General features: G+C 46.0%; 4 protein-coding genes and 1 long non-coding RNA gene across 10 annotated transcripts; 2 read left to right on the top strand and 3 right to left on the bottom strand.

Moving 5' to 3' along the window:
• Positions 1-84: 84 nt before the first annotated feature.
• On the top strand, positions 85-4,946 carry LOC107303574. Of its 6 annotated transcripts, none has more exons than XR_001549532.2 (5): positions 85-324; positions 1,798-1,878; positions 2,062-2,157; positions 3,791-3,901; positions 4,666-4,946. It is a non-coding gene; the product is annotated as an uncharacterized LOC107303574 (long non-coding RNA). The 6 variants fall into 6 exon arrangements; XR_001549533.2 differs by having other exon boundaries at positions 86-324; positions 1,824-1,878; XR_005811053.1 differs by lacking the exon at positions 2,062-2,157 and having other exon boundaries at positions 94-319; positions 4,666-4,945.
• A 3,822-nt stretch (positions 4,947-8,768) lies between these two features.
• On the top strand, positions 8,769-11,707 carry LOC102707001 (transcription factor bHLH133-like). The gene is made up of 7 exons (XM_006647604.2): positions 8,769-9,103; positions 9,216-9,825; positions 10,018-10,140; positions 10,254-10,325; positions 10,448-10,513; positions 11,018-11,056; positions 11,173-11,707. The coding sequence occupies exons 1-7, from the start codon at positions 8,781-8,783 to the stop codon at positions 11,350-11,352; spliced, it is 1,413 nt and encodes a 470-aa protein (XP_006647667.1). The 5' UTR covers positions 8,769-8,780; the 3' UTR covers positions 11,353-11,707.
• Positions 11,708-13,620: 1,913 nt separating this feature from the next.
• Positions 13,621-15,116, bottom strand: LOC102714540. Its single transcript, XM_040520759.1, has one exon. The coding sequence runs from the start codon at positions 15,003-15,005 to the stop codon at positions 13,932-13,934; it is 1,074 nt and encodes a 357-aa protein (XP_040376693.1). The 5' UTR covers positions 15,006-15,116; the 3' UTR covers positions 13,621-13,931.
• A 2,651-nt stretch (positions 15,117-17,767) lies between these two features.
• LOC121053490 lies at positions 17,768-19,174 on the bottom strand. The gene has a single exon (XM_040520473.1). It carries the CDS (start codon positions 19,137-19,139, stop codon positions 17,982-17,984), a length of 1,158 nt encoding a protein of 385 aa, XP_040376407.1. The 5' UTR covers positions 19,140-19,174; the 3' UTR covers positions 17,768-17,981.
• Positions 19,175-21,118: 1,944 nt separating this feature from the next.
• Positions 21,119-23,235, bottom strand: LOC102706722 (amino acid transporter AVT3B-like). Its single transcript, XM_006647603.3, has one exon. It carries the CDS (start codon positions 23,018-23,020, stop codon positions 21,755-21,757), a length of 1,266 nt encoding a protein of 421 aa, XP_006647666.2. The 5' UTR covers positions 23,021-23,235; the 3' UTR covers positions 21,119-21,754.
• Positions 23,236-25,478: the final 2,243 nt, after the last annotated feature.

Raw genomic sequence — 25,478 nt, 5'->3', positions numbered from 1 at the left:
AATCTGCTTAGAATTACCAGGCCCAAATTAGTACAGACGCGTCCGCGTGGGATTCTCGTGTGTTCACGCCTCCGTCAGCCCAAACCGAAGAAGTCCACAACGGCCACGCCCCTCCTGGAGACTGGAGCCATCGTCATCGACGGCAGCACAAGCGCGCCGCCCCGCGCCGACGCCTAACCAGGAGTCCCGCCGTCCCGGGCGAGCAGCCTTCGACCCGTGGATCCCACCAAAAAGTACGTCCAAGTGCCTCCCGCGGCGCCGCCCTCCCAAAGGCGTCGCCGCACGAGGCACCCCCGGCCCCGGCCGGCGGCAAAGTGAGGTGAGGTGAGGCGCTTTCTCTCAAGTCGCTGGGTTGGGGGCCGGCCAGTTGTGGACGAGTCATTTGAACCGGGTTGATGTTACGCGCGGTGTTAGCTTTGATGCCTAGATCCAGTTCATCCCTTTTTGGTTTGTCTGGTACTTGGTTCGAGGAGTAGACAACCTGATCCTAACTCCGAACCTATCCTAATTTATTTATCAATTCGTGGAACGGATTAGTCGATCCAGTGTATAGAAAATTAGCAATAGCATGCCGATATGTATGAACCAATATCCATAGATATGTACCGGACTGGAAGATCAAAACTCTATTTGGTCTCTCCTCTCGCAATTCAGTTGGGTACATAATGACGCGTCAATGGTTGGCTAATCGTTAGAAACTAAAAGCAAACTTGTATTGTGCATTGTAATCCGGCTTTTTAATTCAAAATCACAATGTTCTTCACAGCTTGTATTGTTCATATTTGTCTAATCAAAATGATGCCTTGCACCGTTAGGTATGGAATAGCTACTGCCATTTATGCTGTATTAGGTTGCGTACCATCACATTCATCCCTGTCCACTACTTTTTGCCGTATACAGGCCCTATGCCAAATTGCTAACTTCATTAGGTCTCGTATTCTTTTTGTGGTGTACAATTGTCGACTGTATGTGCTGCTGTTTGGATGGTTTTGTGTGATTGCTGTCACTTGGTGTGTTATGTTAGGGTGGTCCAGTGTTAGTGACTAGGAAATGTGTGGTGGATGCAAGATGCTGTTATGCTGGTGGTGAATTGATAGTTCAACTGAAGATTGAAGCCAGTGTTAAGCCCTAGGATAGGCAATTTCAGGAATCAGCAACGATGTGGCACTCAGCATTATGTTTATGTCTCCTTGTATGGTTAAATAGATCTTTGAAGATAACCTAACTAGATACTATTTTCTCTCTTTTCCCAGTTGTAGTGATTGTCTTGTGATACCATGGAAGTTTGTTTTCATTCATACTAGCACTGAAATGTACCTTTCTTTCTGTGACTTCCATCATGTAACTCTTAATTTTCAAGGCAGCAATATGAGAGCATTTCAAAATAAATTTCCTTTAATAGGCCAGTCGAAAGCATAAAAAAAGTTTGGACTTCGACTTGCACTTTGGATCCCATGAATATTAAGAGTATTCGTTTTGTCATCCTGACTCCATATCACTTGAATAGCTGCCATTACATGCGTGGTATTTGTCTGGATTAATTTGTTTGTGTTCAGAAATTGATGTATGCTATCAGACACTTCCAAGTTCCAACTGATACATTGTAAACCTAAGCCTCGGTTTTCAACTGCGGGGGACTGATCAGGCGGTTGCACTTAAATGTCAAGTACTATATATTTGATCAGTGTTAGGGCCCTTTTGACAATTTACATCTTTCTTTTCCAACTGAATCTGCATATAGTATCTTTAACTGGCTGCATCAACTTTAGTTTATAATATATCTGAAACCATTTTTAGGTATACTGAGATGTTCTTAACTGCAGAGGATGCATTTGAGCAGGTTAGAGAAGATGAGCTGCTGCATCCTACTGTGTCCAGGTATCCTTTTGTACCCGTATTTTTCTAGTTTTATCATCCATCCCGCACATACCAATACAAAAGGGAAAAAAACTAAAATACTCTCAACCTTATCAAATCCCGATGTAATTGTTCTCTACTTTATTTAGTCTTAATGTGTTTGTTTTCTACTTTCACAAACTCTAATGCAATGATTGTTCAAAGATGAGCTTATTTTACGACAAATAAGTGAGGGCAAAGATGATCCTATTTTGGGACAGAGCAAGTATTTTATATCTCCAGTTATCAATCAGTGGTTCGGTAAATCTTTATCTCCGTATTTTATTTCATATTCTGGATATGTTTTGACATGTCCATCTGGCATCTGGAGTCCCATTTCATATTTATGAACTTACATTTCTAATAATATATATAGTACTACAGTTGGTGATGAAACCACTAGCTCCTGCAGTCCTGCACCAATTTGTACAGTGACCACGGTGTAAGTGTGTAGCATGATATCCACCGTGAGACCTTTCAAGAGACATGACTCTTCTTTTGACCATCTTCCTGTTCCAAGTGCTCAACGTCTTTGACCTAACCAAAGTGATCTTGTAGCCGTGCACCATGTCACGACAGGAAGAGATCAGGAGGCTCAAGAAGAGTCCAAAACTCTGCTTACATCTATGTCATAGTTTGCCATGCATGAATGAAGTATTAACACACGGTTGTCTCTAGCTAGAGGCCCATCTATTTTTCCCATTGGAAAATGCTGTTTTCACCGATCGCTGTCATCCTCCACCAACCTACTAAGGTCGTTAGTGGGGAACCTTCACGCTTGACATCTTTCAAATTGAGGGAGAATGAGCTGTCTGTCCTTGCCTGCAAGCTTCTTTTTTTATATTATTCTAGTGGTTGACACATTTCACTGAGAGGGTCAACTTGTAGTAAACAAAGCTACTCCTTTATTTGCCAGTCATTAAGTTCACCGTACACAGAGCCTCCTCGTGTGCTTTTTCCTCTTCTATTAGAATATGTGATGCGCGTGCTTAATGCTGCCTATCCTTGTTTTGTCTCTCTCCCTTTCCTAAAGGTGGAGGGTCCTTGTGTAGTCATTCGTTTAGATATAATATAACCACTTGATAAAGCTTTATGTGTAGGCGTGATGCCCCTGCAATGTTTGTTTATGGTCTTCTTAAATCTTAAGCATGTTGTAAATACTTGGATAGGATAGGACTGGTGATTCTTCCTGTCTCTTGTCAAACCTCAGGTTGAAAACTTTGCCACCCCACTTGGGTTGACATCTCAACCCAATTGCTATTTGACACTGCTAACTTTGAGCATGCGAAGGAAAATTTCTCTAGTCCATGCTTGTGTAGTTAGCTACTCGGAGTGCAGAATTGGTGTACTGCACGAACGGAGACAGGGGGGCGGCATTGGAAACCATATTCTTTGCACGATGCAAGCCGAAGTTGGTCATCCCCTTGTAAACAAGAACCTGATGAAAAGTGCCTGCTGTTCCTGTCACAACATTCCCTTAGCTCGATGAGACAGCCAATTTAAGTCCTCTGATCCAAGATGACAATTAGGTTACTGAGTATTATGAGGGCACGCTTCCTCTTCCTCTTAATTTAACTGTCAAGATTACCAGTTTTATTGGGTCAGATCAGGCAAGTGATCAGGGATGAGTTTTGTATGAATAAAATAGTGGAAGTGGACTTCACAATTATTTTTGGCAGGAAGCCACCGATGCTACAAGTCTAATGCTTGGGAAATAAATTGTTTGTATTTATTTAATGTTAGCTGATTGGAGGCCATTTGCTCAACCATTTGAGTGTGGACCAGATGATCGTATGCTGACAAGTGTTATGAGCAATCCCAGTTTCCACTGAAGTCCTGTTATTAAATTTCAACTTCGTCTTTATTTTGTTCTATAATCTGTGTGGGTCCCCAGGATATTATTGATTTGAGGAAAGGCTATGTGAGGCATGCTGCTTGTGATGGGACACATATTAAGCTTATACTCCACTACGACCCTTTTACACGTGCCAAGGTGTGGTCTGTGGTGAGTTCATGTCATCTAATTTGAGTGTTTATTCATGTCAAGTGCTAATAGCTAATTTGATTTTTGAATATGAGTGATATTTTTCCTGTACATTTTTCTGATCAACGTGAGCACTACTGCACTAGCCTATTACTAACCTTCTCAGCTTTGTCAGTAGGCAACATCAGCGATTTTCAGTGCGAGCTAACAATTTTCCTAATATTTGAATGGAATGTGGTATCGCCTTATTAATGGGGTGCTCATGTAATTATAGGTGTGCAAATGCTTCTAGGATGTGCCTTTTCACTTTCTTATGTTGTTGGAAATATGCAGACTACTCTTTTTATGAAGGAAAGAAAAATTACAAAGCCCATAAATATTGCGTTCTATCAGTATGCTATAGATTTGCTCATATATCAGTTCATATATTTGAAACATCAGTTGCACATATGAAATTCGTTTTGATAGTCCTGTTTTTTTTTTTTTGGTATACTTTAGTCACTGGTCTCACTGTAGCTTCCCCTTAAGTTTTGTCTTGGAAATTTCATATTCGTAGGTTTACTGGCAATTAATTAACCTATGGTGTACATGCATACTTAATCTATTTTTCATGCTAATTAAGACAGTAATATACTTTACTCAACCGTACATTTGCAGTTTTATTGTACCACCTCACTGGGAAGAGATGCCTTATCCTCAATTAAGGAAAGGCAGATAACACATTATGCTGTTTCCCTGTTTCTCTTTCTGCATCTGACCTGCTGTTGATTTTAATCTGTGTTCAGATTGCGGACTGATACTTTCGTGGCATTCACACATCTTATATGACGCAAAGAGTCAGGAAGCAATGGATTGCATTTTTGAAGCCATGCCTCCAGCCCACTACTACCAAAGCCACCACCGTCGCTCACCAACCCTACGGCGAAGCTCTTTCAAAGGCCCTGCAAATGCAGTCTCTGCTCCATTGTTCACCGGACAAGAGAACAGAGTGTAACAAGACAAGTGGTGCACTGAGTACCTCTGTCCCAATTTGATTGTATTTGTAAATTTTCATGTCTAATATTTGACTGTTTATTTTATTTAAAAAATTTAAAAATAATCATACATAAAATATTATTCATATTTTATTATCTAATAACAATAAAAATATCTACCATAAATTTTTTAAAATAAAATAAACGGTCGGAAAAATATATTCGTTCTGTACTGGAGACAGAGCCAGTGTCACTCGAGTGGAAGAGAGACCATGGAGCAAAGTAGCACTTCTTACTGTTTCTGAGAATATTCCTCTCTAGTCGGCCATGGCTGTGATACCCCAATACCCCATGGCTTCATTTAGTAATGATAAGTCACCTGACATGGTCATGGTAAAGTAGTAGAAGATGATGAAAAAAGTCAGCTTAGGCCTTGTTTAGTTCTAAAAATTTTTTCCAAAAATATCACATTGAATTTTTAGACACCTAAATAAAATATTAAACATAGATGAACCCAAAAACTAATTGCATAGTTATGTAAGAAATCTTGAGACGAATCTTTTAAGCTTAATTAGTCTATGATTAGCCATAAGAGCTACGGTAACTAACCTGTGCTAATGATGGATTAATTAGGCTCAAAGATTCATCTCGCAGTTTCTAGGCTAGCCATAAAATTCGTTTTTTCATTTGTGTCCAAAAACTCCTTCCGACATCCGATCAAACATTTAACGGGATATTTCTCCCAAAAATTTTTCTCAATCTAAACATACACTTCGGAACTTCAAAGTGACGTGATATGACGTCTCGAATTTGAGTGGCTTCTTTACCTGCATCCTGCAGATCTTCATCCTCTGAAAGACAAACTGCTCGTGCATGTATAATCAGTAGCGTTTCTATATTTTTGTCACAATGATATCAAGCAGCCTGCAGAGCGTGCAATGGTACATGTTTCTTTCTTTCTTTTCTTTTCTTTTTTGCAGAAACACAAGGCTGGTGAAAAAAAAGGCATGCAAATATGCAATGCTGAAGTTTCCTGTGTTTACAGTATAAATATCTTTGGTAACATCTGATTACTTACTGGGTTTGGCTTCCTTTATATCCTGAAAACGATTGAATTGTTGACTTATTGCGACTTTAGTATAATTTTTGTTAGGCAAAATTTGCTACAAGACATTGAAAAAATGCTTAATTAGCCGGTGGACACCATAAGATCACGAATTTTACTGCAGGGCATCACAAAAATATGGTAATTAGCTATAGGGCACTTCAGTCATTTTTTATTATTTTTGGAGTTAAAAATTCTAAAAATAACGAGATTGCACTCGAGGGCCAACCCATTATGTCGTCTGGGTCCATAGAACCAGACCCAATTGGTCTCGACGCCGCACCATAATAAAAAAATTGGCCGGAGTGTCCGGTAGCTGATTATTTGTGGTGCTCTGTAGCAAATTCGTGATCTTACGGTGTCCACCGGCTAATTACGTGTTTTTTATGCCACGTAGCAAATTTTGTCTTTTTGTTCAGTGTTTACCGCCACGAAAGATGAACATCATTAGGATAAGAGATTTGCTTCGGTCCAACCAAAAATACCTCAAGGTATCGGTACCTCGAGCTACCAAATCATTTCTCACCATTGGATCTAGCTGAGTAGAATGTGCGCTGTTAGATCCAACGATCAGAAACGATTTAGTATGAATTTTTTTATTTTTTAAATATTTTTAATAAATAATTTTATTACTAAACATCTATGAAAAATATTTCTACCCTATGAACCTTTTGGTCACGACATCAACATTGGTGTGACGGAACGGCTTGTCACACCATTGTCGGTGGCGTGGCAGCATTGTCTTGCCACGCCACTAATATTGGCGTGGCAAGACTGTCACGTAATACCATGCCAACCAGGCGACGTGGCATCGTTATCTTACCACGCCACCAACACGGCGTGGCTAAAAGGTTTAGTTTTGAAAAAAAAATTTGTCCGGTGGTTTAGTAAAATTACTTAAAAAAGATTTATTTAATAAAAAAATTTCTGCGAGTAGTGACTGGCGTCTTTCATGCATGAACCATCGCCCATCACCAAATAACGTCACAACGGTCTAAGTGAGAAGGCTGGCCGGCTATGGTCACCGTGTCTCACACTGACTATTCAGGTTCCATTTTCTGAATTAAGCTAGGACCTTTGAGGAGTGGTGAAACGACGTATTTATAAATAAAAATAATTTATAAATAAAATTTTACGTACGTATTCTTAGTAATCTAAAGCCTATGTTAAAAAATAAAATATGGCTAAAAAACCCTTAAAATCTAAAGATGAGATAGAAATGTTTCTTGTATCTACAAGGACGTGTACAACGGTAAGATAACAACTGTCTATATACATCCACATCAGACAAATCATTCTACATGATCATTAATGCAAGAAAAAACTTAATCACTATCTTTTCGTCTGTATGTTACTTGGGCATGTGCTCCCAAGCTACATACAAACTATTTTAGAGAAAAACTTCATGTATTGGTTGCATCCAGTAAATATAAAACATAAAAAATAATGTACATAGACAACCTATTATATAACATGTTTGTTTAGCTTCTATATATGTTAATTAGATAACAATTGTGTCCATACTATTGTACATAGCCTAAAACCTTATGAGAAGCTTTTTGTCATGCCTTTAATTTTACCTCTTAGAAGTAAAACTCTATATGCACGTCATGTTCTCTTTAGTGATGTAGTAATAGATATATTTGTTACGGTAGAAGTTGAAATGGCATCTAGGCTTAGGCCTTAATAAGTTTGTTGTACATGCAAGACCAATCAGAGCCGGAGCTAAACTCTTAATTAGACCATAATCCAAAACAGTACTAGCCTTGGTTAGATGAGCTTAATTATAGTAACTACAGTTATTTCTATAATATCTACTCCCTCCAAACAGGCAACGGTTTATGAGTAATGAACTGATGAGAATATAGAAGAGCTAGATTTTTCAGCTTTTGACTACCAAGTCATTTTTGGAATTATATAGCTATTGATTCTCGGGGTCTCGGTAACGGTAAGATTCTGAACTATTCAGGGAACGGAGTATCCAGGGGAAGCTGCAGTTATCGAGAGTTCCTCAAGCATGACCTGAATTTTCATTTAGATTTTGCAAATTAGTAGCTACAAAATCTAGGGAATGCGCTAGTAAATACAAAGAAGATTTGAAATGACGAAATATAACTTCTCCACATTCTAACCAACTGGATACTGGCAAATCTCCAACTCCTCAAAACAAGACCAAACTATTACATACCACTTTGGATGCATGTGTCTATAAGAGAGTGAGGTGTCGACCATATAAGATATAAATGTGATAGTCTTGGATCCATGTGACATTACTTCGACGAGCTCTAAAACCAATATATGCATTAGTTTCAAAGTTTAAGGCCTCGACGTATAACATGATAAGTTTATAAGAACCGCTGTATTTTACTCATAACCTTGATCTAGTCTCTAGCTAGTTACCTACTACTAGTAAATTGAACTTTCCAAGCTGCACCACAGCACATCTCAAGTAGACTAATTGAAAGGCCTTCAAGTAGCACCAACAACCATATTGCTTCAAGATTTGCACAAGATATAGAACTTCTCAGAAAGGACAGGGCCACACTACCCTAAGCTAGCTATACCAAAAAAAAATGCTTACTTAAATGCATCTTAAGTTCTTAACTACGGCTACTTCATAGCGTGCATATTATAAATTTCGGAGAAGAAAACAAACACAAAAAAAAATTCTCAATGATGTCTTGCAGCATGCTTGCGTCATGATGACGCAAGCATATATCCTCCTCGAAAACCCCACCGGAAAATATTCCAAGCGCCTACAAATAGGGCCGAGCACCAACCTTGCTTGGTCCACTCCATTGCAAAACTCCGAACCCATGCGATGCATCTGCACGCCGGCGCAGTGCAACTCCAGTATTTCATGCCCCAGCAGGGAGCCGCCGCCGACTCGGCTACCGCGTGCAGCGCCTCCACTTCGCCGGCCGCCGCCACCACCATGTGGGAGTATCACCAGCTGGCACACCCGGCCTTGCAGCCCTCCTCCTCCTTTCCCTACAGTTACTGGAGCCCCTACTCCGGGTCGACGACGACTGCGACGGCGCTCCTCGCCGGCTCAGCCTTCGCCGCCGACTCCTCGTCGACCGACGTCATGCGGCTCCATACCGGCGAGCACGCCCACGGGCACGGCTGGAGCCACGGCGAACTGTGAGTCCTAATGAACAAGCTAGCTCTGAGCACCATTGCATATATTGCATGCTTTAATTAATTTCTGTAAATGATCGCAATTACCAACGCCGGTGATTTTCTTCGTTCTCAGAAGCAACAGCACCACCGGCTACAGGGAGAACTTCCTCGATCTGCTCGCGTCGAAGAACGTGACGCCTGAAATGTTCGAGGAAGTCCCTATAACCGAGCACTACAACGTTGCAACGGCGCGGGCGTTCGATGCTCGCTCCGACGACGTCTCGCCGATCAAGTACGAGATCTCCGGTTCGCAGTTGTTCTTGGGAGGCGCTACTACTAACACCGCCGGCCTCCAGGTCCAGGAGATGAGCATGATGAGTGGCATGCCGGCATGCTACGACGACGCTGAACACCACCATCATCAGCTGACGAAGGAAGGCAGCAGCAACCAGCAACAGGCCGAGCTTGCAATTAACCCCATGGCTTCCTTTCTGCAGCAAATAAGCTCCGGCAGTGCTAGTATTGGCGTGCACAGTAGCCTGGATTATTCAGCCTTGGGAGAGCCTGACAAGATTTGCCAGGACAGCCGTGAAATGGAGGCTAGTCCTTTCAGCATGAGGAGCTTGCCGGATCTTGGGTCATTCGCCGGCTACACGTCGACCATAGAGTCGACGTCGGTGCAACCATACATGAGATGCGCCAATTCGTCTGACAGCAATCGACAAGAGCAGGAGACAGTGCCGGTAATAAGATTCACATGCCATTGCATACACCAACATTGGCCACTGATCAAAATAACGGATTAAAATTGCAAGTAGCAGTACTAAATTAAACAAATGCCGCCTGTTCATAAACCATAGTTGCAATTTGATTTCTCTTTGCATATGTGCATGGATTTGAACCGCGTTTGTGGCGCTGTGCTAATCTTGCTGCAGGCAAGGAGTAGTAGCAGCGGCAGTGCAGCGGCCACTGATCGTAAGAAGAGGAAGTCAGAGGAAAGGCAGGAAAGCACCGGTAAGAAGTCCAAGCAAGAGGCTTCCAAAGCATCACCTCCTAAGGTAATAACAAAAAGAAGACAAATAAAGTATTCGATATCTCTGAACTCGTCAGAGACCATTTCCATTCAGTATCTGAATGAAAACTTCGTTTGATTTGGAACCAATAAATGCAGCAACCAATTCCTAAAGTAAAACTGGGGGAGAAGATCACAGCACTGCAGCAAATCGTTTCGCCGTTTGGGAAGGTATGTATAATGTTTATGTCTGCAAGAACTACATTAATTTTTCGGCTGCAAATAGTGCGGAATACTGCAATTCATCTGCATAATCTAACTCAGCTGCCCTATGCATTTCACCCCATGAACAGACGGACACAGCATCGGTACTGTTTGAAACGATCAAGTATATCAAGTTTCTGCACGAACAAGTACAGGTAAAATTCCATCACCGCAACCATTCCCTGCATGCATATCATGTATAGCTCCTATATTTTGACCTAGCTATAAAAACTTCCAGAAAAGCACATGATTTTTATGCCCACCGTAACATTAGTAGCAAAACGGAAGTGTATTACAGATGAGCAGTGCATGTACACATACATAGACACACGAGCACACGATCCCTGCGTACGTGGTTATATCTTCAGATATGCAATGGATCATTTGCAGTGACTGTTTAGCTGGTTCCACATATGAAAATTGGCCTCCTAGCTAGTGCTCCCTTTCGTCAGTGGGCTTCCTAGTCACACCCAAGAACAAAGTAGAGAATGTCTCAACTTGTACTGCCTCGCAACACTCACGAAACATGAGAAAAAGGGACAGTACGTGTGTATGCAGGATATATGCATGTCGCAATCATTCTAAACGACGACCCTTTTCGAGCTCAGCCGTGCTGATTATCCTCTTCCTCTCCTCCTTTCCTTATACTATTTGTGCAGCTGCTAAGTGAGCCGTACACGAACTCCAGCAGAAGCAAGGTAAATGATTAAGCTTCAGAAATCTCTCTTGTAGCCGACAGGCTAACTGTAAATCTGTAATTCAGAATCAGTGTGAAGCTGATAATCACAAGCTGTGTGTGGTAAAAATGTTTCAGGGCAACAGCGTCGTCGTTCCATGGGGAGATCAGGCAGAGGCGAGCAAGGGAGAAACGGGGCATGATCTGAAGAACAGGGGGCTTTGCTTGGTGCCTGTGTCGTGGACGCCGGAGGTGTACCGAGACGGCACCTCGATGGACTACTGGACGCCGGCGTACAGGGGCTGCCTGTACCGGTGACGTCTAATTAACTGTAGCTGCCAGCCATGCAAGTTTCTTCCGATGATCGATCGGTGTGTGTGTGTAGCTCAGTAGCTGTGCGGCGCACGACGGTTCCTCGATCGTCCCCGGATTAATTACGTAGGGGAGGCCGGCCGGGTTAATGATCTGCTTTATCTACGTGGTGCTTTGTGTTTCTGGATTAGCCTGTAATCTGTTTGCTAATTAAAGCTTGCTGATTTGTGATGTGTGCTGCGGAAGTTAATGATCTGAATGACTGAATCGACTTTAGCTGCTGACATTTCTGCTGGTATTGTATCAGAGTAATAACGCTATAGTTCATTACTCCATTGAACATTTGAGAGCTAAACCACGAAAGTTGACATTTTTCATAGTACCTTGTGATATCATTTTTTTTCAGTGTAAAAATTTAGTACCTTGAGGTATAATGTATTTTAAGATATTAAAATTTTGTACTAGAATTTTTGATAACTCAAATTACTTTTCAACAGTAAAAAGCCCATAAAAGTTAAACTACGCCATGGAAGTCCAGAATGAAAACTTGCCCTTGAAGTACAGAATGAACACTTGCCCTGGATGCCTTCAGGGCCCACGTATGATTCTCCAATGGCCTAAATCTTGGAATGGGGCTGATTCTAGGAAAGAAGCCTAAATCAGTGGGTCTGTTCATATCTGGCCCAATTCAGTGTATTTAGATGGTTGGGCCATTGCTATCTGTGGACTCGCCATTGCAAAAATGTTGCGAAATGTGATCTGAAAGATCAGAAAACTACAGCAAAAAGTCCATTGTTCATCGCTCAACTATGGCTGAGTTTGATTCGCGTCCCATAACCACAGAGCCGGGTATAAAAACCCACTTAACTATCAAAATTAGGTCAATTGGACTTTCTTAACAGTTTGCAAGGCAATTTTAGGCTTATATCCATCGTCAAAATTATAAATATTTGACTTCAACCTTATGTAAAAGGATAAATATTACGAAACATGATGGAGTACCATGTAAGTATTGCGTAGAATCCACGTAGACGCCATCGTCAACCAAAACATACCGATAAGGGAGGCAAAATATAATGATTTTGATAGTTAATAGAGCCTCCATCCGGTCCGCCGTTTTACAGTTAAGTGATGTGAATTAGATTTAGCCTATACTCGAGGAAGGTAAAACATACATTTTCCGAAAACTACATGCCATTGTTTTGCGTATGGCTGGTCGGAATCCAAAAAGTAGGTGCTTTTGGAGTGCCCACTTGAGAATCGAGAGGAAGTCGTCTTCAGCTCCTTTTCCTTGTAGACAACAGTGATGTTTACGGGTCCTTGCTCGGCTGAGGGCGTTGCAAACCAAACGGGACCCACATTTATTATTTATTAATCGCATCAAGCAACCACAAAATCACTAAATAAATGAACACCTGCGTATTCCAGCAACAGGGTTTCTTCAGAGTTCAGAATTCAGCATCTCTTCCAGCTGCCGCCATCATGGTTGGGTCAGACACAGCTATGTACTATACTGATTCTCCTCTTGATTTATCGAGGAAGAGGAGAAGATTGAGTAAAGAAGGGTTCCAGCGAACTTGGTGCTTTGTTCATCGCCGCACACAACTGATCCCGTCATTCTCTTCTCTGCCGTCCATGCCTAATCCCCTATTATCCTTTCTCTCTATCCCCTCGATTTGCTGTCAGCTCTTCCCCCCACAGGAATGGCACGTCCATTTCAGGACAACTTCATCCGCTGATGGGCTATCAGTGCTACTCAAGTAATCACACCACAAATTCAGACGTTTCGACTCAACCAAGACCACACATTTGTGGAAATGCGCATGCGCCACCAACTTGATGCAAATTGATCTAATCTTGGCAGGCACTGATATTAGGTTCATAATCTTACCGAGCCGTTGACTTAAAGAACCTTCAAAACTTAGGTCTTGTTTATTTCTACTTAGGATTACTGTAAATTATATTATTGAGCTAGATTACTATAAATTGGATAATTATAAACTAAATTAGATAAGGAATGACAAGTAATTATTTTAAAGTACTAAGGAGAGTAGGTCTTTAGCCATCTAATAATCTGAAAATACACCATTAAAGAAGCTTGTCACATTATAAGTAATCCTGGCGTCAGAATAATATAATAACTGAAACAATATAATATTCCAATAGTCCAATTATAGTGTTATACAGTACATAACGTCATGTGTATCTATGTCAATTAGTACGTGGGTATATCCATTAAAAAAATCGGCATAAAGATTTTCCAGGAGCAATATATATGAAACTGAAACATCACAACTTTAATGGAGTATCATAAGGACATAAACCTTTATTCAAGTGCAACATTGACAGTGGACATCGAAACTTGAAGTTTCCAACAGATACACCTTAGGAAACTAAGCTTCGGTATTTTAATCGACAAGATGTACAGGAACGGAGACAAAGAACAATATATCAAACAGAATTATTGATTTGAACTTCACTGAATGCCCGGCTGATGCAACTGCAAGGGTAGAGAAGAATTTACCGAGAGCCAGAGATTGTCATCATCGCTTCAAGAACACCAATCCGGCAATCTCCGATTCCATTCAGCCTTCGTTCAAGCTTGGTATGGTCCAGGATGGCGACTCGCCGCGCAGGGCCATCTCCAGCTTGTTGAGGCGGCATGCGAGCTTCTTGGAGCTCCGGTTCTCCAGGCTGAACACCGACACGCTGTACTTCACCGTGGTGGAACGCCGATCGTTCACCTCCTTGGTGGTCACCGAGTAGATTGTGTCGCCCTCAAGGTTCTCGAATCCCGCTGTGTCCATGGCGAACCCGTGAAGGGAATCCACGAACAGGGCGCGCCCTCCGATGCCCGTGAGCTCCTGCCAGGCCGGGTCAACGCTGCGGTGATCCACCCGGAAGGCCTTGGAGAAGTCGATGTCGTCGCCGAAGAGGTACATCCATTTGGACTTGACGAGAAGGAAGAGCTCGTCGCCGGCCACCGCGATGCGCGCCTCGGCGGGGAGCTCGACGGCGGGCGCCGGGATGACGGCGGCGATGGCGAGGGTGACGGCGTCCACGATGGTGGTGCGGCAGACGTCCTCCTCAAAGACGAAGAACTCGCCGACGGAGTAGTTGATGCTGCTGGCGTTGCAGTCGGCCATGGCGGGGATCGGGGCCCAGGCGGCGGCGGGCGGGTCAGAGGCGCAGAAGAGGAGGCCCTCGCCGCAGGACGCCATGACGCCGTGCGGCGACCAGTCCCAGGCAAGGTCGTCCGTCTCGGCGAAGAAGGCGGGGAGCGGCGGGAGTGCGCGAACGGCGCCGGTGAAGGGGTGTATGAGGGACGCCGCGAGGTCGGTGGGGTCGATGGCGAGCGTCCACCCATGCGGGGACGCGTAGAGGCGACGGCGCCGGTGGTGGGCCTCCGCCGTGACCGCGGGCATCCGGAGGTCCGGGTAGAGGCGGTCCTCCCGCGGGCAGAAGAAGAGCCTGGAAGGGGAGGACGGGAGGAGGAGCCACGGCGGCTGCGGCGGGGGCGCGGCCGCCGCCGCACCCGCCGCCGAGCGCCAGGAGGAGCACACCGACCGGAAGCGCGCGATGTCGCCGAGCTCGACGAGGCCACCAGCGATCTCCGCGAGGAGCTCCGACGGCAGGTCGGACCAGCCCGTGGCGGCCATGGGCGAATTCGCGTTGCCCGGCGAGGAGAGAAGAGGGGGGATCGCAGTAACCGCCCTCACCGATTTATTCGCGACTCGGGGACTCACGCTGCGTGAGAGAGGGACGGGAAAGACGTGGCGCGCGCTCCGCCGTCGGCGGGGGAGGGAGCGAGGCGGTGGCTTCGCCTCCGTGGCCGCGCGAGACGTTGCGGTGCTGTGCCGGCGTACGCTTTTCGGGCCCCGGTTCGGGTGGCCGGTTCCTCTCCTGCTCCAAACGCCGTGACGGCGCGTCACCAACGCCAGTACGCCACCCGACCACCTGTCTGCGCCTGGCGCCGGTGCTTCGGGGGCTTCGTGGTGATGGGCTGGCAGCGCCAGATTGGCTCGCCCTTTGGGTCGTGGAGGCCTCCCGGTTTGCCACATGAGGCCCTCCTTTTTGGGCCTTTCAGATGGCGATGACGTACCCAGTTTTTTTGCTGGAATTCGTACCCTGTTGGCCCGGGCTTTGTTGAGCCGCTAGGCCTGTTCTGCTTGCGCGGTTTCCACTTGGGCCTTTCTGCGGGGACAATGGAGAAACTTCGGAGGAAGTCTGAAGAACATCACAGCGATGCGCAGGGAGTACAGGACTTCGGTGGAAAAGGGTTCTATAGTCTTGAGTCGTGCCCTCGTACTGTTTCTTGCACACGACATCTCTCGTTGATACTGTTATTATTGATAACATTAGACCAGTATTGATCTATGAACAGAATATTTGGTCCAAGGAATCGAACCATTTAAGATGGAGGAGTCATCGTGGGATCATCTCACAAATTTCGTGGAAATTAATTGAGCTATGGCTGATAAGGTGTAGATAATTGAACGGGAAAATAAAAAATAATTTCAGGGATAAACTTTTATATTTGTATATGTCATAAGCAACACCAAAAATCATCATAGGGACTAATATATGCACTTAATCTCAATAACAACATTAGTCTTCTAATTGTTTTATCGTCTATCATCCAAAATTTACCGAGGGCCTAGATGCACTCCCAATATGTAGATCATCCTAGTGCACTCCATATGTATCTTCTTCTAAACATGACACTGATTTTACCGCTTACACAAGATCACATGTAGACATGCAAGATACAAATAATATCTCATGTAGCATTCTTATAACATATATTTTGTTCCTAGCCCTTGTAGATCATGTCAAAACTTTGATATTATCTGAATCATCAATACCGATCAAATCAAGTCACACGAACAAAGCAATTTTCCATGACATTCCAAATACGTGACACTAACAACTCTAGTAGATTTATCTGTATAAAAACATGTACCACAACAGGAATGTCTTCACGACACCAAACACTTTAAGTTTTCCTACTATCATAAGCGCATTAGTATCATGCAAAGGAAAATAACTTGTGATTCTTACTACTAAACAATGTGTCATACGCTTAAGGCATACAAGAAGATTTATTCTTTTCACATTTTCACACAAACATTTCATAAAAAACATGTACCACAACAGGAATGTCTTCACGACACCAAACACTTTAAGTTTTCCTACTATCATAAGCGCATTGGTATCACGCAAAGGCAAATAACTTACGATTCTTACTACTAAACAATGTGTCGTACGCTTAAGACATACAAGAAGATTTATTCTTTTCACATTTTCACACAAACATTTCATAAATAAAGATGCACATGATACAAAAGCTAGTATGTCGTGACATGTGTCTTTCACTTATCGAGTTGTTTGATACATTCCTCACTCCACAAGCATAGCATGTCGTCATAGAAATTCTAGAAAGACACGCCAATACTTTTGTCATTTGTTCATTTACACGTCGATGCAAGTAAGCATGCCACATCACAAGGAAAAGGATAGTTTGTCGTGGTGCGGTTTTACAACAAACACCAATGGTGTGACACACTAGACGTATTTGAGATATTGTGCCAAAAGAGGATGGTCCGTATAACACATTCAAGGTGTGACGCACTTGACGTACTTGAGATATCACGCCAAAAGAGGATGGTCCCATGATATGACAAATGTTCGTGCTTAAATTTCAAATAGGATGGATATGCTAGTGCTACTAACAAAAATACAATTTTCTAAGGCGTGGTGCAGTATAAACACCAAGGCATATTGATATTTGCATAAACCCGGTGAAGTAGAGAGGAGCACCTTCCATACATGTCAATAAGATGTGTTGTTTATGTGTCAATGCATAAGCTTGCAAGAAGCACCTATTTCCAAAAGACAGTTTATTTTGATGTATTCTTTATATTGTCCCAATATTATTATAAATTCATGTGTGCAAAGTATGATGTATTGCGAGAGAGGAATTCAACAAGATGTTTAAATCTTTACATTTTCACCTCAATGTTTTCTTTTTTGTGAGAGAAAACTATTCATGATGTTAAAACTTAATTTACATTCCGTTGAATGCATAGGCTCATGCATAGGTACAAGAAAGAACATACGCAAAATGAAACCCACAATAACATGTCTCTTGCAACAGCACGGACAATACAGTAGACCGATACGTGTTATATGAGTTAAAAATATCACGAGTGGGATGCTTTATTAGTATACGAAAACCTTTTATTTTATTAGGAGCTTAGATGAAGAGCCGAGGATCAATTTGTCGTAATAACGATACTAGCATTCATATGTGTGAAAGAAATATCTTTAAAGGCCCGTGATAGTACTCATGAACAAATACTTCTATTTTGATCAATTTTTTTCAAGATGAACAGAAATATATTAAAGCACACAAAAAAGATACACTAGAATTAAATTTTATTAATCACAAAACATGCAAATTTGTTGCCCATTGTTGTCTGAGACACATAAAACCCAAGGCCTCTTCTCTGAGGCCAATCCATCCCCCCGGAGCAACTACGAACATCCACCTAATTTTGCATCCGAAATTAGGGGGAGGGAAACAAGCTACCAAGGATCACCGCAGAAAACCAATGACGCCGCCGGGACGCGTCTTATTCGGACGGGCACAGTCCGGGGACAACCCAGGTGTCCCCGAACGTGTCGGCCAGCGACACGACTCTATCGACCTCCCGGTCCTCCATGCTGTACCGACACAGGAACCTGTGCTCCCCGGCGTCCACCCACGTCCGCTTCTCGTGCATGAAGTAGACGCAGTCCCGCCTCAGCTCCGCCGCGCCGTTGCCCTCCAGCGAGAACCCGTGCCCGTGCCTGTCGAAGAACAGCACGCGGTCCCCGACGCTGTCGACTTTGGCCCACATCGCGGCGGCTGCGGCCTTCCCGTCGTGCGGGGCCTCGTCCAGCTGGTACACGTTGAGGTGGTAGTCCTCGGGCGACGCGGCCACGACGCCGTCGCGCGGGAACAGGACGGCCCTGATCAGCTTCCCGCGCGACTCCACCAGATAGTCGCCGCAGGAGACGCCGCCGCCGCCGCCGCCGGCCGAGCGGGGCGGTGGCGGCGGCGGCGGCGGCAGGACGGACTCGACGGCGCCGGTGGACGCGTCGATCACCAGCGTTTCCTGCGCGCTCGTGTTGACGTAGAACCGCCCGCGGTGGTACGCGCGGTGGCCCATGTCCTGGTGCCCGTCGACCAGGCTCCACTTGGTGTCCCCCGGGCGGCAGTACCCGAAGTGGCGCGTCCTCGTGGAGGTGTTCACCACCAGCCAGTTCCAGGCGTCGGCGACGACGTGGACGACGCCGTGGCGCCACTGCGGGTACGGCGCGGGGGGCAGGGCGAGGCGGTCCCCGGTGAGCGGGTTGTACAGCGCCGTCGTGGAGAGGTCCACGGTGGTGACGAGATACTCCTGGCACGCGCCGGCCACGACGAGCCAGGAGCGGCCGCCGTAGCCGCGGACGCTGTACGTCCTCCCGGAGCTAGGCGAGTAGAACCGGAAGTGGGCCCTCGCCGCCTGGAACGCGGACCCGCGGCGCTGGACGACCCACGGCAGCTGCGACGGCGGGTCGTCCACCGGGGCGGCGTCGCGCCACGCCCTGCACACCGTCCGGAAGCGCACGAAGTCAGCCGAGTCCGGCAGCTTCTTGTAGACGACCGGGAGGAGCTCCGGCGGGAGCTGCGCCCACCGGTCCTCCTCCTCCCCCTCCGTCGTCCCGCCCGCGTCACGCCGCTCGGCCCTCCCCGGCGGCTCTCCCATCCCAAAGAAGGTTTTAGCCGTCGCTCTCAAGCGCTGGGTTTTAGGGGGTCCAAATTAATACGCCATTTATACTGGTGGGCGGCTGGTGATAGATAGGATAAGGATCGATACGACGGACGGACCGACTCGCCGGCTACCGGCCCCCCGCGATTGCGTTCGCGTTGCCCTCGTCTCGTCTCGTATCGCATCTTTCTTTCCTGTGGACTTTGCCCACCCACGTACGCACGCACACACACCACCACGCTCGCCTCGCCGGCGCCGCTCGGCTTTGATGGTCCACCACATCACGCACGCATTCACGCTGCTTGCTTGCTTGCCGCTTGCCTTCCCCCCGCGATGCTTATCTCCTCCGTCCCGCGTCCCGCCGCCGCGAGCCGCGCCTCGAATCCGACCGGTGTTGTGTAATTTCCTCGTGCTCCTCCAGACGAAGTGGCGTGCCAGGTGACGTTCCGCCGCGTCACGTTGTATCTGCACTGGCTTTGGCCCGGCGATTTTTATTTCGATTTTGATTTTTTGCACTTTTGTCTTACTCTCCACGGGTGGGATTTGTCCGCTTTATTATACCAGAGCGGAGCGGAGTGCTGCCCTCGCGGCCTTTTTAAAATGGGAGCAAGCAAGTGATGGGCTGTAAAGACATACTACTACTAGTACCTGTACACCACTGTATTCCGGAAGCTTGCCGTGTTGGAGCATTAACCTTGCAAAATCTCTCGTCTCGTGTGCGGTTCGCTCGGCTGCTCGCCTAGCGAAACGACACGCGGACACCGCGTCTAGCTGGAACTCCAGTGAAGGAAGTGTGAAACCAGCAGGACGAACGGTCGTGAGTCGTGACGTGAGTTCGTGAACCTCTTTGCCCAGGAACATTCCTGAAAAAGAATGGGGGGGGGGGGGGGGGGGGAAGAAATAGCAAACCGGTCAGACTGACACCGAACCACGCGGTTAATTAAGTTGACGAGCCTCAGAAATTGCCTGACCATGATCTCGGGCTTTGCCCGGAAAGCGCTACATGATTCGGCCTAACTCAGGTTACACGAGAGGGCCCATACTATCAACCCATCTAGCGGCAACCAACGGGGGCCCATATTCTTCCGTGAGAGCCGTTTGTCCTGAAAGACATGGGCCGGGCAGCAGGCCAGTAGCCATGCAACAACCTGAACTGGAAAGCAGGTTGCCGTGTGGCCCGTGTCCGTGTACCTCCCCATCTCTGAAAACAGAACACGAAATAAAAATAGCCGTGCGTATCGACTAACCCTGCCCATCGCAGCACACGACTGTCCATGGAAGCGAAGCCATAGAGTCTCACTGGAACACGGTCATCTTAGTATAGTAGTCAGAGACAGCTACATACCTACAAGGCTACAATTAACATGCCGTCTACGTCGACGCCCGTCACGTTCAAAGAGGGAGAGGAAACAAAACAAATTGGCGATACATCATCATCGTGAAAAAGGGCCCTACGAGGTCCCCACCCTGAAAACGAAACGAACCCAAGAGAAGAAAAAGAAAAGGACCAACTTGTGAGCCGCCGAGCATCGTCAGCCGAGCAATCGGCTGAAATGTTGGGAGGGCGGCTGAGAACGTTTTTTTAACGGATGCCGCTCAATTGGCTCGACGCTTAGACCTTATCTCATGACAGTAACATCTCGCGACGGTCGCATTATGTTATATCATTACGATTTTACGCAGTATACGGACTTTGGAGGATAAGAAGCGGGGAGGGCCGAGAAAGCACACGGGAAAAAGATAAGAACGGGGTCGATCCTTCACCTAATCGGGGAGAACGACTGGTTGACGAGCAAATCTGGAGATGGCCAGGCGGGAAGAGGAGAGTCCGGTTACGTTTTTCTTCTTTTTTCTTGCGGGTGTGCTTGCTTGGTCGTCACTCGTCAGAACGTCAGATGAGAATGGTAAACTATGAAATGTTCAGTGTTCCACAACGTCAGACATTTCGACATGGGACGATGTTGTATGAATTTAATTTTGAGTTCTTTCGTGATTAGATTTCTGCCTGCGCAATTGGTTGGATGGTTGACAGGTTGAGGGGCCAGGTGAAACAAGATTTGATATTTCGATTGGTAGTTGGAGCATTACAAGTTTGCTTGCTTGGGACAAAACAAAATGTACGTTGACGAGTATAATTGTCGTCCCAATTGCTTGCCTTCCAAACCACACAAACATACCCAAGACCCCAACACAAGCTGTAACCTTAAATAGACACTTTTATTTATTACTACTTCAACATATGTCCTTTCATCGATTCCACCGTGCAATGCAGCAGCTGGAACATCCAGAACATACACACTGTAACTGGCATGGTAGCTATGGGAATCTGTCGTTGCAAAACCATACAGATTTCTCCATGCCATCCAGGCTAACTTGTACTACAAACCATCCAACTAGTAGTAATCTTCTTTCAAAGAATTCGGCCGACGAAGAACACTGTCCATGGCTCCATGCCCAAACCAACGGCTAGCTGAAATGGGCATTTCCCCATCTGATCGACTGATGTTCGCCTTCTCTGTACATAAGAATGCAACCAGCGTACCTGAACCCGCGCGCGGAGCGAATGAGCAAATCAATCATCAGCGCAGGGATCCGTAAAGGATGTCCAGAGATTAAGCGCTGGACGAGTGGAAGATCTGGAGCAGGGACGTGTAGGTGCCGAACACGGCGAGCGCGAGGCCGAGCACGACGAGCAGGAGGTCGCCGAGCACCCCGGGCCAGGCCATCTCGGCGCCGAACACCTTGAGGTGGAACGAGGCCGGCAGCACGAACCCGAGCAGGACGCAGACGCTGCTCCCGACGAGCGCCAGGAAGTCGGTGAAGTTGGGCACGTACATGGCCGAGAGCCCGACGACCAGGACGAGCAGCCACCGCAGCCACCAGCAGTAGCGTTTGCCGTGGAGGAGCCGCTCGGCCACCTCGTACACGGGGTGCATCATCACCGGCATGGTGAAGAAGAGGTTGATGCACAGGCCGAGCTGCACGGCGGCCGAGAGCCACCCAGTCCCGAGGTTGGTGGTGATGATGTCGCGCGTGGCGTCGCCGAACGCGATGTAACCCATGGCGCCGAATAGCCCGTACATGACGGCGATGAACCCCATGGACAGCCCGAGGGTGATTCCAAACTTCTTCTTGTTGGCGGCCTCTGCCTCAAGAGGAAGGACCATGCCGATTCCCTCGAAGGCGTACACGGAGACGCCGATGCCGTACAGGATCGCGCTCACGCCGCCGAAGGCGAAGACGGGTGGTGGTTTGGCGAGCCAGGTGGACACGTCCTGTCCGAGAACGACGCCCATGGCGCCGAGGTCAACTACATCGGCGAAGATGCTGAGCGGCGCGAGGAGCGTGAGCGTCTTGATGGAGTTGAGCCCAAGCTGGAACGGCAGCATCGCCCAGATGAAGAGCGCCTTTGGTGAGAGGAGCGCGTTGGAGGAGGGCGCGAAGACGGGGTAAAGGTGCGCCATGGTGTTCGAGATGAAGATGAGGTACCCGACGCAGAAGCTGGCCTGGCTGAGCACCAGCATGGTGTCCACGGCGTGGCGCCCCGGACCGCCGAACACGGCGTCCCCCAAGTCCCCGAAGGAGGCGATCTTCGGGTGCTCGTCTGCGAGGCGGCGGCGGCAGGCGACGAGCAGCATCATGCAGTAGAAGGTGAGCGCGGCAACGGAGAGCAGGAGGATGGACCCCGCAGCCCACCCGGTTCGCGAGAACGTGTACGGCAGGCCAAGCACGCCGGCGCCGACCACCGCGATGAAGACGTTCGCGAAGGTCTTCGGCTGCGACGACAGCTTCCCGGCGCCATCGCCGCCGTGGTGCGGGAGCAGAGGCGCCGGATCCAGCCGCGACGACGACGAGCTCGCCTCGTTCCCCAATCCCATGGCGAGCACTCCAACCAACGAAAACGCTTAGAAATCAAAATTCACAACCACCACCACCCCCAAACGACGCAAGCCGACGCCAATCGACAGGATTTCTCCTCCTCTTCTCCGGGCGCGGCTCGCGAGCACGGAAACGAATCCGGAGATCTCGCGGCGGAGGGGGGATTGCGTGCGTGCGTTCGTGTCGTGCGGAATGGAGGATTTGATTATTGCTGCAATTGGTAGGAGGCCCATTTTGTAGAAGAGAGGGAAGCCGGAAGCGAGCCATTCCGCCCAAAATATCCTGGACCTGGTCCATAGGTCACCTTGGAGTCTGCGCTCGTCATGGGCCCACATGGAAGCGTCGTGACTCGTGAGGTACAGGCTGCGCACAGCTGGCGATTTCGCTCGCTTTGCGAGCGTTCCTTCCCGTATTGCCGGAAATGTGAGCTTTTATCCATGTGCTTCTTTTAACAGAGGCACGCGCTTCATTTGTGTTCCCGCGTAACTACATCGTTCTTTGGTGTTTGTGCTTATTTTGTTTCCGTTGTACCTATTCTCTTAGGTTTGATTAGTTTGTAAATTTTTTTAAAAAATATCACATCAAAACTTTAAATACACATTTAAAGTATTAAACTTAGTTTAATTACAAAATAAATTTTAGATTCCGTCTATAAACCGCGAAACGAATCTTTTGAGTCTAATTAACCCATCATTAGCATAGGTTAGTTACTGTAGCACTTATGGCTAATCATGTCCTAATTAGACTCAAAAGATTCATCTCACTATTTCCTCCATAACTATGTAATTAGTTTTAATGTTTATATATATATTTAATGCTTTATTTAGATGTCCAAAAATTCGATGCGATGGTTTTGGGAACAAATTTTGGGAACTAAACGGGACCAGTTTTTTCGTTCGATTCATAGATTTACTATTCACCCTACCTATTCCAAAATGTAACTATTTATAAAGTTGAGCATATAAAAATAGGTATAAAATGATTAAATAAAAGTTATTATTAAGCGAGAAGAGAATATATGAGAGAAAACTAAATAGAGAATATTATGATAAGTTAAAATGTGAGATAGATGAGGAAATAGTTTTATTCCAGAACCACTATAGGTGATATAGAAATATGTTTATTTGTGAACAGATGGAGTAACAAGGTGATGTTTGGCTTTTTCGTAAAAGAAGTTAAATAATATATTTACAAATGAAAAGTAATTTAGGATAGATCTTTTATATTTATATTTTCGGTGATCTAAAAGACAATGTTGGATAAACTTCGATGAAAAACTCTAAAATTAATTTTAAATTTAAGATTAAAAATTTAAATTTTAGCTTACGATATTATAATCCTAGATATAAACGAAAAAATAGAGAAAATAGATTAGGCTGCGTTTGGTATTTATGACCGTGTCGCCCCATCAATGCCGAGTAACACAGTTACCATCACGTACATGCTGAGAATGAGAAAATGATGAGAAAAGTAGAATCACGCCGATTGATTATCACAATGCACACGGAAGTTTCATCGTTCATCCGACCCATCTCCCTGGGATCTCTAACAGACTCAAACTACAACTGTTCATAGTCCAGCACCTACCTTGTCGCTACACGTAAGTTCTCGATCAGACTACTGGCAAAGAGCCGGTAAGTTGTTGCGTCTTTGAAGGATCAGAGAGCATCTACCACTTCAAGAAAAATATCTGCAATCATCGATTGCACATGTCGGTCGAGTATGATGATGGCCTATATGGCCGGACGATTCATTTTCATTGTCGGCTCCTCCTTGACCACACATTCTTGAAGTGGAAGACGAATTAGGACCACACAAGGAAGCTAATTGTAGTTAAGCTGGCATTTGGGGGTAGTTGGCCGGCGTGAGAGTGATTTCGACGCACCGGAGAGCGACGGGGGTAGCGTACTACTGTCGTACAGCAGATGCTCCGTGCATTCGTTTGCCAGTAGTTATCCCTCTGCAAAATGGGAATTTTTAGTGCAGAGCCATGTTTTATGTTGGATAGGTAAAATGTTGTAATATCTCCGTCCCATAATAATTTTATTGTGAGGACGTCCTAAAGCCTAGGTGGCGCAAGGCTCCGAGACATGTTAGCGCGAAATATCTGGATGGATAGGGCCTCAAATAAAACCCAAATTGTTACAGTAACCATCCAACCTCATCGCCGCCCGACATGTCTTGAAGAGGGCACTACAAAGGCTCTAAGCTATCGGATATGAAATAGAAGACATAACCATTGGAATAGCCACGCCAGTCATCTACATCATACGCCCGTCAACCACTCGATGGTGGCAACCAAAAGCGTACCCCAGAGACTTGATCTCAACAAAGACATATTCCCCGGCTATCTCAACCATTTCAAACCCATCCTCATGTGGGACTAGTTGCCCAGGAATGTAACATAATCTCACATAAATAATCTCAAACATGATATCCGAATCATAAGTGGTTCTA

This window comes from Oryza brachyantha, chromosome 2 (genome assembly GCF_000231095.2).
Source record: "Oryza brachyantha chromosome 2, ObraRS2, whole genome shotgun sequence".
Taxonomy (NCBI): domain Eukaryota; kingdom Viridiplantae; phylum Streptophyta; class Magnoliopsida; order Poales; family Poaceae; genus Oryza; species Oryza brachyantha.
The sequence above is the reverse complement of the archived record's forward strand: the minus strand, read 5'-3'. Positions and strand labels throughout refer to the sequence as shown.

What these genes read in the sequence shown, in the direction of transcription:
- LOC102707001 (XM_006647604.2), top strand. Translation starts at nt 8,781, where the DNA reads ATGCATCTGCACGCCGGCGCAGTGCAACTCCAGTATTTCATGCCCCAG. An exon ending in GGCTGGAGCCACGGCGAACT is followed by an intron (nt 9,104 to 9,215) that starts GTGAGTCCTAAT and finishes CTTCGTTCTCAG; the next exon opens with AAGCAACAGCACCACCGGCT. An exon ending in TTCTGCACGAACAAGTACAG is followed by an intron (nt 10,514 to 11,017) that starts GTAAAATTCCAT and finishes CTATTTGTGCAG; the next exon opens with CTGCTAAGTGAGCCGTACAC.
- LOC102714540 (XM_040520759.1), bottom strand. Translation starts at nt 15,005, where the DNA reads ATGGCCGCCACGGGCTGGTCCGACCTGCCGTCGGAGCTCCTCGCGGAG.
- LOC121053490 (XM_040520473.1), bottom strand. Translation starts at nt 19,139, where the DNA reads ATGGGAGAGCCGCCGGGGAGGGCCGAGCGGCGTGACGCGGGCGGGACG.
- LOC102706722 (XM_006647603.3), bottom strand. Translation starts at nt 23,020, where the DNA reads ATGGGATTGGGGAACGAGGCGAGCTCGTCGTCGTCGCGGCTGGATCCG.